The sequence below is a fragment of the Chaetura pelagica genome, unplaced genomic scaffold (genome assembly GCF_000747805.2).
Source record: "Chaetura pelagica isolate M959 unplaced genomic scaffold, ChaPel_1.0 scaffold18, whole genome shotgun sequence".
NCBI classification, from domain to species: domain Eukaryota; kingdom Metazoa; phylum Chordata; class Aves; order Apodiformes; family Apodidae; genus Chaetura; species Chaetura pelagica.
In genome coordinates this window covers 2,775,304-2,785,196 of record NW_009954310.1, presented here as the reverse complement: position 1 = coordinate 2,785,196, position 9,893 = coordinate 2,775,304, and the positions used below count along the sequence as shown (strand labels likewise).

The window sequence follows — 9,893 nt, the reverse complement described above, 5'->3', positions numbered from 1 at the left end:
CAGCTGCTCTTCCTTTCTCTGTATTTCTCCCTCAATGTTGTTGCCTTTGGGCTTTGTTCATGGCATTTTTCCCTATATCTCAGATATGTGTTCATCTCAGTTTGTGCTCTCTTTCCTCTCATGTAAAGTCATGTGGTGATCAGTGTAGCAGTGCACTATTGCAAATGGTCTGACAGGTACCAGTGGTCTGGCAGTGGATCAGGTGGTGGTGGTGGCCTATTGGGATGAATACATGTTGGGTTTTTTTTATTTTTTCACAGGATATTTTCTGAGCTCAACAGCACAGAAATGCACCTTCTTATTGTCAGGGGGATAAACCTGCCAGCTCCACCAGGTATGTACTTGAAAGGGCACGAGGGCTTTTTATGGGCTTTTTCCCCTGAGTAGGTAAGGAAAGTGGTGGGGAATGAGATTTTTCTACCTGGAAGATCTCTTCTGGAGTGAAGACCTCTGTAGCCAGCAGTCCTTAAAACAAAATAACCACGTTTCAGGCTCAAGCCCCCCAAAAACTTTAAACAGTATTTGAAAGAACAAACAACCCCAAAGAAGAAAGAGAATCTTGGTTCTGTCTAGACAGAGGGAAGAACTTCAAATTGTCCTGGATTTGCTCATAACTGGATAATTGTTTTAAGTTTTCTGTTCATCTCTTATTTTGTTGAGTGCCTGCCTTACCTCTGCACCACCTTAGTGTCTGTTGATACTTCAGTAGACAGGAGTTAGTCCTACAAATGTTCCTGTTTTCAGTCCCTTGTTTCTGGGAGCTTGCCAACAAGCTGTGCTAGACCAGCTCAGCACCTACTGCAGCAATAAGGAAAGCAGATGTTTTCCTTCCCACCTTCCTATGGATTTTGGTTTGATGGATGATGGGGTTTTCAGTTGTCAAGAGACAGGTCATGAGTCCTACTGAAAATCAGCTAGGTGCTCTTGAAAATCCTGCAGTGACAATATCTGTACTGGCTGTTTGGACTGGCTGGTTGTTGTCTCATTCAGGTGTATCACCGAGAGATTTGGATGCATTTGTGAAGTTTGAGTTTCAGTACCCGAGTGCGGTGAGTGTGTCCTGGCTCTTCTGTTCCTCAGCCTCTGACCCTTCCCACTGGTTTTGCTGGGGAGGGCTTCAAGGAGGAAGCATAGTTTTTCTTCTAGCAAGGGAACACACTTCTAGGCATATGCCTGAAGTGATTTTTTTAAAACAGAAGCTTTTCCTGAGAAATTGAACTGCTGAATCTGTTTCCTGCAGATTTGAGCTTTGCTGCCCCTCTCTCTTGACTTTCTTCACACCCTCCATCTAGTGGTGTGGTGTTTGCATCAGGCTTGCATGTTCTCTGCCTGGCTGACCACCTCAGCTGACTGCTGAGCAGTATTCACAGTGCTAAGCCCTGCCCACCTTCCCCCTGAAGACACTCAGACTGTTTCCAGTGCTTGCAAAATTTGTAGAAGTTAATTTCTGTTTGGGATGCAAATGCACTGGTAACTTCAAACAAACACAAGGGCAGGCAAAGTCACCACTAGGGGAGAGGGGTCTCTCTAAGTCCCATTTCTCTAAGAAAATAAGCTTTTAAGGGGATTACTTTTTGGACACCTCTTACAATTACAGAAATGTTTTGTCCTCAAATAAATGCACGTGACTCTGATTTAATTAGCAAATAAATCTGTCAGTATCAGGAGAAAGGACTTAGACTACACAAGTTTCTTGATCTTGCTAATTAATACATGTGTGCATGTGTATTTGTGCATATATATAAAAAATATGTATAAATATATGTATTGCTTCTTTCCTTGAAACTCCCCCTTGTCATCTTGTTCCCCTCACCGTCACTTCCCCTCACTTTCTGCTCTGAAAAATACTGAAATCATTGAGCTAGAAGGGCTTCCAAGGAGGGCTGTCTGGTCTTACTATCAGTAGAAGTGCTGGGGCTCCTGCTGCTTTCCCTGTAGGGCAAACCCAGTCTTTGCTCTTAAGACTAATACCCATGTCAGATGGCAGAGCCTAGATTTTTACCTCCTGATAAATTTTGCAGCAATTCCACTGAAATAAATTCAGTTACCTCTGGGAAATTGGTGATGGTCAGATCAGGGTTGTGTTTACATGGGGCCTTAATGGAGGAGTCATTATTCTCCTCCCCCCGTGAGGGTGGCTAAAAAGAATTGATATGTATGAATAATTTTCTGGGGAATAAGTAAGAATCAGCATAGTTGATTTTAATCTATTTCTCTTAGTTTAAACAAAAAAAAAGACAGATCTCTACTGCTTAGCCAACAGTCAAATACAACAACCTTTCTTCTTCATAGCTGGAATCAGTTTTGCAAAGTAGCTGCAATAATTGGGTCACATTGTCCTTGTTCAGTCCCCAGAGATTTATTTCATACTCTGCTTTAGGTTAAAAGTTAATTCATTTTGGTGGCAGATTGATTGTCAGGCAAAATAATAGTAGGGCAATTCCCTGAATGATTTGTGATGAGTTCCTTCTGTAGCTTATTATTCCAGCTGATGCAGGAGGAGCAGAATTACTGTGTCATGGAATGTGCACAGTTTCTCAGGTAGTTTAACAGTTGCAGTCAGTAACTTTGTGACGATTGGATTGAATTGAGTGTGTCCACAGAGCTTATCTGTGGCTCCTACAGTTAATGCAATGTTTTGGCTTATTTTACTTACTCTAGTAGTATACAAGTTTACTTACTCTAGTAGTATACATGTGACCACAATTAAATCTAAATATTTTAGTCTTGAATATACCATGACTCTTCTTATCATTCATGTTTCTTGTATGGGTAATAAAAATGGTTACTGCTCTGTATTTTGGAACAGTATCTGATGGTTTTATGTAATGTGTGTCTCTCTTAATAGGAGCAACCTCAGAAGAGTAAAACATCTGTAATTAACAATACCAATTCTCCAGGTTAGTGCTTTTTCTGGGACAGAGGGGAAAAACATTGCAACTTAAGAATTACTGGAGCAGAGGCTGGTCTCTCATACTGTGAATCAGGCCTCAGGGCCTCCCTCCAAATTTTTTTTTTGTATCTATATATATTCTATGTATTTTCTGTTAAGAGAAGAAGTCCTGAAACTCTGACACTGAGAGCAGGGTTCCAGGTCTTCCAATAATTTGATCTGCACTTGCTGAGCAGCCACGTAGCTGTGAAGCTGATGGGCAGTTCCTGGGTAGCACAGCAGATAAGTCTTGGAACATCAGTTGTACAATGTCAGGAGACTTTCTGATCAAAAGGTGTCCTGTGGCATAGTTCTTGTCATGCTCATTCATGAAACTGATGTTAAACCAGTATTAGTTACATGATAAAAACACCCGCTTCCAGACATTCCAACCTTCCAATGCTTTTTCCTTATTATTTTGTGTCTTTTCCTTAGCTGCAGACACTGATTACTGAAAGACCTAAAGTCTCCAGTTTTGGCTCTCTGTAACTTGCTGTCACCTCCTCATGATGATATGATGACTCGAGTTTCTGTCCCTGTAGAGTGGGGATGACAGAGAGGAACACTGGCTTGTTAATGACCGAAACAACCTCCAGAGGAGGAAGGAGGCTGTGAAGTGTCTTTCACAAATGGGCCAAACCCAGAGAAACAGAGGTCTGAGCAGAGTCATGTTGTAGAGCACTGCCCCTCGTTTGACTTTCACAGCTTTCTTGCCTTTTTTCTCTCTCCTGACTATAGAATATAACCAGCTGTTTAAGCTGAACATCAACCGAAATCACAGAGGTTTCCGACGCGCCATTCGCTCCAAAGGAATTAAATTTGAAGTTTTTCATAAAGGGTAAGTCTACAGTTTGTCCTCCCTGTTTGCTTCTCTAGCAACAGTTGAAAGGAGTCTTGTAGCTGAAATTTATGAAGTACAATCTTTAAGCTAGCAATGAAGAGCTGTCTAGTTCTCATGGTTGAGAACTCCATGCAGAATGGAGTTCTGAATGAGCTCTGTACCTTCCCCTGTGGGGGTGAAGAGAAGGTAGAAGTCCAGGAAAGTTGGTTCATGACTGGCTGATCCTCATCAGTGGAACTGATGAGACTGAGGAAGTAAATGATTCAACTTTGAATTGTTTTGATTCTTACCCAGTCTGGTGGTTTTAGTCATCAGGACTAGAAGATTTAAGTGTTCTGTGGGATAAGTTTGTAGAATAATGAAGTGCAAGCTGCAGCACAACATTAACAGCAGTAAAGCAGATGACAGATGATGGCAAAATTAGTGTGACGTTATTGTGCTTTTTTCTGAGGATCTTAAAATATTTACCAAAAACTGCTAGCAAACTGTTAGACTGTCTTAAGAGGGACAGACTCCCTTTGTCTCGGAGATGAAAATGATGATGAGATGGATGTTAAGAGTTGGGAGTCCTCAGGTAAATCATCCTATGTTGAGGCTCATTACTGGTTTATTAAAAATCAGAGTGGCCTATATTCACTAATCCCTTAGCTCGTTGTGATCCATGACTTGGATGAGATGTTTAATAGCCTGGTTTGGTCTTGGTGGCTCTTTGTGCTGTTCTTTTTCTGTTCTGGGACATGCAGAAATTATCAGTAGGTTCTCCAATATGGTTCTCAAGTTGTAAGGGCTTTATTTTTTAAGCTAAAGTCCCATTGTTTTTACTCCAGATCTTCCATTTGCATCTCCATTGAAGCAAAAGCTGATTTTCTTAACTCTTTCTCTGGCAGTTCTGACTGCTTTGTTGTTCAGAATTTCATCATTAGAGATCCTGCCTCTTCTGCATAGAACTGTTAGCTGTTTACATTTGTTTAACACATTTTTCCCTATTTTTTTCAATATGGGGCATATCCTATTCTCTTTCCAGCTGGAACTGTTCTTGTTTTTAAGGTCTGAGCTCAGGCTTAATTTCACTCATTGGGAGACACTCTCAGGAGTTGTATGCTAGGTCCAGATTGTCCTTCAATGCCTTTATGAAGATGAGCAAAAAAATCTGTGTGGGTTGTCTCTTTTCTGGTTCTGAGATATTTTCGTTGTTGTTGCTCTTAGAACAAGAATCTGACAAGTTAAGTATATGCTTGTTTCTGGATTGGGTGGAGGGGTGGCAGTTCCTGTGGGCAAATAGCAACAGAGAAGGAGAAAAAGAAGATATGCCCATTGATCACCTTCTGCTGGCCACCTGCTCAGGAGAAGAGAGAGGATTAAATGATCCAGGCACCTTTCTAAAGCTGTCTGCTCCCCGTCTTTCTTCAAGACAATAAATGAATAATACTGCAGAATTGCTTGTAGATGATGTAGTTTTGGGGTCCCTGGTAGCTCTTTGACTATCTCCCAAGAATTATTTTCTCTCAGTGAGCAAAGGAGACTTGTTTCAGATCATACATACTAAATATCAGTTTAAAAAACACTGTAGGTAATAACCCAGCGATGTATTTTTCCAAAGGAAAAGTCTCTCCTTAAACCTCCCTAAAAGCTTCTGAAGATAAAAGGAGATTTCCCCAGAGCTGTTTCTGAAGTTGTGGCCTAGAGCAAGTTCTCATTCTTCACTGCAGCCCCCCTAGAACTGATCAGGGAATAACCAGTCTTTATTGTTGCTTGAATTATAAAATGGGAAAATGCATAAAAAAAAACACAACTAGAATTGCTGGTTCCCTTCATAAGTTTATGAAGAAAGAGTCCAACATGCTGCAGTACAGTTATGTAACCCTTCTTCATTTGAAGGTGCTTGTGAAGTAAAGGAAGTATTTTAGCATGTAAGCTAAGGAATTCTGAACTTTTATAGATGATTTTGTGAGGCTCCTGCAGTCTCATAAAAGAAGAATACATTCTCCTCCTTGGTAGGTTTTCTGTCAACAAAATCCACAGGCTTGTGTGTGGAGGCAACACTGTCAGCCCTGAGGTACTTGTGACATTGTTTTTCTTCACTGCAGCAATTTGTGCTGAGATGGACAAACTCACCAATAAAAAGCAGGGTGAACAACTGAGCTGGAGTTGTACTTCCTGACAGTGTCTCCCTGCACATTCCAGTATGTCCAGAGTTAGAAGGGTCTGAGCTCCTGGTGTGAGGTTGCTGCAGCGTGGGCTAACAGCACTAGACCATTGTCCTCCCAATTTACCAGAGATTCTACAGTTGCTGCAGGAGCCACAGCTGTTTCTGAACAAGCAAGTCAGAAAGTGAGGTTAAATTCTGGATGACAGGTCCTTTATACTGTGGTTGCCAGGAGCTGTTTATGGAATATATGAATGAAGCAATCATGGAGGTGGTGGGTGTGAGGAAACCATCATCCTTTTCCAATCAGAGATATTAGACAATCCACAAATGTTCACTTGGAAGTTGTAGGCACTGATGGCAGCATAAGGTCTGGCTTGGTGTAGTGGTTACTGTTGCCATCCTTGACATGACCATGCAGCTCCATATAATAATCTTCAGAGTTTTCATTGCTTGTGTCAAGTCTTGCTTGGTAATATCTAATATGTCTTACTGATATGGGAAGGAAGGCTGGAGGTTTTGAGGTTGGTTTTTGTTTGTTGGTTCACTGGTTGATTTGCTTGCTTCCTTTTGCCTGAACAGAATGGCATAAAAAAAGACACTGAATTCTTGGCAGATTTCCTCTCTAAAACATGACAGGCATGGCTGCTTGGCTTTCCTGCCTCCAGAATCTCTGCATTTCAATTGTTTATCCAACCTTTTGGAGACCAGTTTAGGGAAATGCTTGGATGCAGGAAAAGAAATCCAGTGCTTTGAGCTGAACACTTCTGTGGAATTGGTGTGTTTCAGTCTTAGCTGTTGCCTTTTGGAGGAGTTTGTCTGGATAAGGATTGCATCACGGGTCTAGCAAGGCAGAGATGAATCTTTTGATTAAACTGTTAAACAGAAGTGATGATAGCAGCAAAAAGTTGTTTTCCTTGCAGGATAGAAATGTGCTGTTTAATTTTAACAGACTAGAAATTGTAAAATCACAGTTCTTGACCATTAAAACTACCAGGATGAAGGTGAATCAAAACAGTAGCTGAAATGTTCTTACTTCTTGAAGTTGAGTGTGGTGATTTATCAAAATGAAATAGATTCAGGTGACCTTTTCCTAATAAGCTGTTTGCCAAAACCAGCATGTGCTTGTGAAATGTTTGTTTTCATGAGAGCTGCAGGTTTGTCCAGCCTGTTCTATTAAACACCCCACTGCAGAAGATGTCTGTCTGTCCTGGCTGTTGGGCCATTCTTCCCTGTTGCCCTGTGCAGGGATGGCAGCTACTGCCATTCCAAGTGCTACTGTAGTTGTTTGTTTTTCTTTACTACTGCCCTCATCTTTAATTTGGTTGCAGAGAACAAGATAAAAATGAGTGTTTCTGTATCTTGCTCTTGTAGTCTAGTTCACTAAGGGTTTGCCCCCTGCAGCCTGGTTGGTAGGATTCTTGTAGCATGTCTGGCTGCAGTCATGGTGCAAACAGTGATGACCCCTTAACTTGCTTTCTCTTCAATGTTCTGGAAAACCTTACCCATTCCATTAAGGAAGATTTCTTTGGAACAGGTCCTTTTTCAGAAGTGACAAGCACGTGGGGACAGCACACTTGAAGCTGGACAAGCTGGAGACAGAATGTGAAGTTAGAGAGATCATTGAGGTATGTGTACTTGGTGAGGTGTGCTCTAGGAAGTAGTATTTGAACACAAAGGAAAAAGGAATATTCTCATGGCATAAATGTATCTGTGCACAGGTAACAGATTTGGGTGGGATGACTTTGATAAGCAACGGGCTGTTCTCTGTTTTATCAACTCTTGAAGCTTGTCTTAGCTGTGATCATTCTGGTACTGGGAACTTCTTGGGTCTGTCTTCTGCAAATTTTCTGTATCAAGATAGTTTTCTTAGGACCAGAAATTCAGGTGGTTCCCAAAAATATTTGTAGCTAACAGCTCCAGGGGTTGAGAGAAGACTGCCAGAGTGAATAGAGAGCTGCTTCAAGATCCAGTAGGAGATCACTAAGTGAAACATTGAAAAAAATATTTCCTAGGGCTGCATCAGAAATGCTCATGACACCGTTGCCCTTGATTTCCTCTGAACTGCCCCTGGAGTCCCTTTGGCTGCCGGGGGCCTGGGTGTGGCAGGCAGAGGTGATGCAGGTGCAGCTGCCTCACCTGGCCCTGTGGGGCTTCTGCTCTGCTGGACTGGGAACCGTAGGATCTGGGGAAGCAGATGACACCTCCCAGCACTGCAGTCACCTGCAGGTGATCTCTGGCATCTTTAGTCAGGGGGAAATAAAGGCAATATGGCTTGATAGACCATTTGTATGTGCCCTAACTGCACTTCTTTTTGTGGTTCTTTCAGATTTTGGATGGCAGAAAGCCCACTGGAGGGAAACTGGAGGTGAAAGTGAGACTCAGGGAGCCCCTCAATGGTCAAGATCTTCAAACAGTTACAGAAAATTGGCTGGTCCTTGAACATTAGCTCTGTCTGAGGTACGAATGCTACATCTGAAGATGGTCTGGCCAGAACTTGTCATGGCTACAGATAAATTCTGTCTTTTGTTGACATTGACCTAATTAGGTAGCTCTGGCTTTGATACCACTTATCTTCATATTTGTAGTGGTGAGCTGACATAATTTCTGAAATGAGGTTACAGAAGCTCTGATGAGTTTGTATATCAGAGGTGCTATTTCACAATCACTTGAAATACAGGGAGAGCTTCTAGCATCAGCCTTATTTAGAGTAATATTTAGAAAATCAGATTGACAGGTCTTTTCTAGGAGGGAGGGTGCTTTCTGTCCGTCCTTATTGTTAGCAAAAAAATCTTTCAGGGTTTGCAAGGACCCTTCTTCCCCTACCAGAAGCTAGAGAAGGGTATGTGTTTGTCCCATGAGAACCTCCTTGGCTTCATCTGAAAGGGAAAAGATTGGAGATAGGCTTTTCTTCTGGATCCTTGAGACTTGTAGGCAGGGAGAAACTGTACAGTTGGATACAGGCTACCTAAAGAACTGTACCTGGTGCCTGCTGTGCTCATACCAAGTACAAAGGAGCTGTGTGCTGCTCAAGTAGCTGTGTATTGGAGGGATGAAAGGGAAGTGAGCCTCCTCTTCTTGCCAGCCTGTACAGACAGCACTTGGGTTTGGAGTTTGTCTTTTTCATGCTCTGCTTTTTAGGCATCACTAATTCTTCCTCTTAAAAAACCCAAACAAACGCAGATAAATCCCAAAAGTTCTGGTTTTGTTTGGGTTTTTTTAAAGTAATTTTCTACATAAAATTCAGGTCAGTTGGACACAATCATCAAGATTCTGGACCTCTTCCTTAGCTTGAGCTCCTGAGTTTCTGTGCTCCCTCTTCCTTAGCATTATTCTTTAGTGATTGGACACTTAAGCATTTTCTGTTTCTGGAGCTTAATCATTTTGTTCTATTGATTCTACTAGTTGACCCTCCAGAAATTTCAAGTCTGCATTTTGCATCTAATGTGACATTGCCTTGTGAACACCTGTTAAATGCATCAAGTCATTTTGTGTTGTGTTTTGTGTTGGTTTTTTTTTCCCAGATCCATTGGAATGTGGGATGAACACATGCAGGAAGATGCTGCTAGCTGCACGCACCAAAGATGTTAAATGAATGCACTACTGACCCTAATGTCTATTTTGGTAACAGCCATAGTGCTCATGAATAACTTTAGGCAAGTGTGAGGCTCTGGGATTGTGACTAGTCTACACAAAATAGACAGAGTTGCCTTAACGTGGGACTACTAACGTAGCACCAGGACGAATGTTACACTAACTATGCAGAGCCATGTGTGAAGAGTTTAGCCCCTTACAGACTCCCTGAGGCAGTGCAAGAACTTGTCAGTCAAGTCACAGGTAAGACCTTTACCTGAAGTCTTTGTCAAGTGTACAAGCAGCCAGCGTGGTGCAGCAAACAGTCTGCTACTGCTTCTTCTGTTCTCTCTCATCAAGGCCTGGTCAGGGTTGGTTGTTTTGGTTTGTTTGGTTTTTTT

General features: G+C 41.9%; 1 protein-coding gene across 1 annotated transcript in view; it reads left to right on the top strand.

Annotated features, from left to right (window-relative positions):
* CC2D1B (coiled-coil and C2 domain containing 1B) overlaps nucleotides 1–9,592 on the top strand; it is a 33,635-nt gene extending 24,043 nt beyond the window's left edge. The window contains exons 18-24 of the mRNA XM_010004023.1: nucleotides 261–334; nucleotides 991–1,049; nucleotides 2,849–2,900; nucleotides 3,671–3,770; nucleotides 7,457–7,547; nucleotides 8,249–8,379; nucleotides 9,444–9,592. Of these exons, the coding sequence (XP_010002325.1) occupies nucleotides 261–334; nucleotides 991–1,049; nucleotides 2,849–2,900; nucleotides 3,671–3,770; nucleotides 7,457–7,547; nucleotides 8,249–8,368 (496 nt within the window). The 3' untranslated portion in view covers nucleotides 8,369–8,379; nucleotides 9,444–9,592. The remainder of the gene's footprint in view (nucleotides 1–260; nucleotides 335–990; nucleotides 1,050–2,848; nucleotides 2,901–3,670; nucleotides 3,771–7,456; nucleotides 7,548–8,248; nucleotides 8,380–9,443) is intronic.
* The last annotated feature ends 301 nt before the right edge of the window (nucleotides 9,593–9,893 follow it).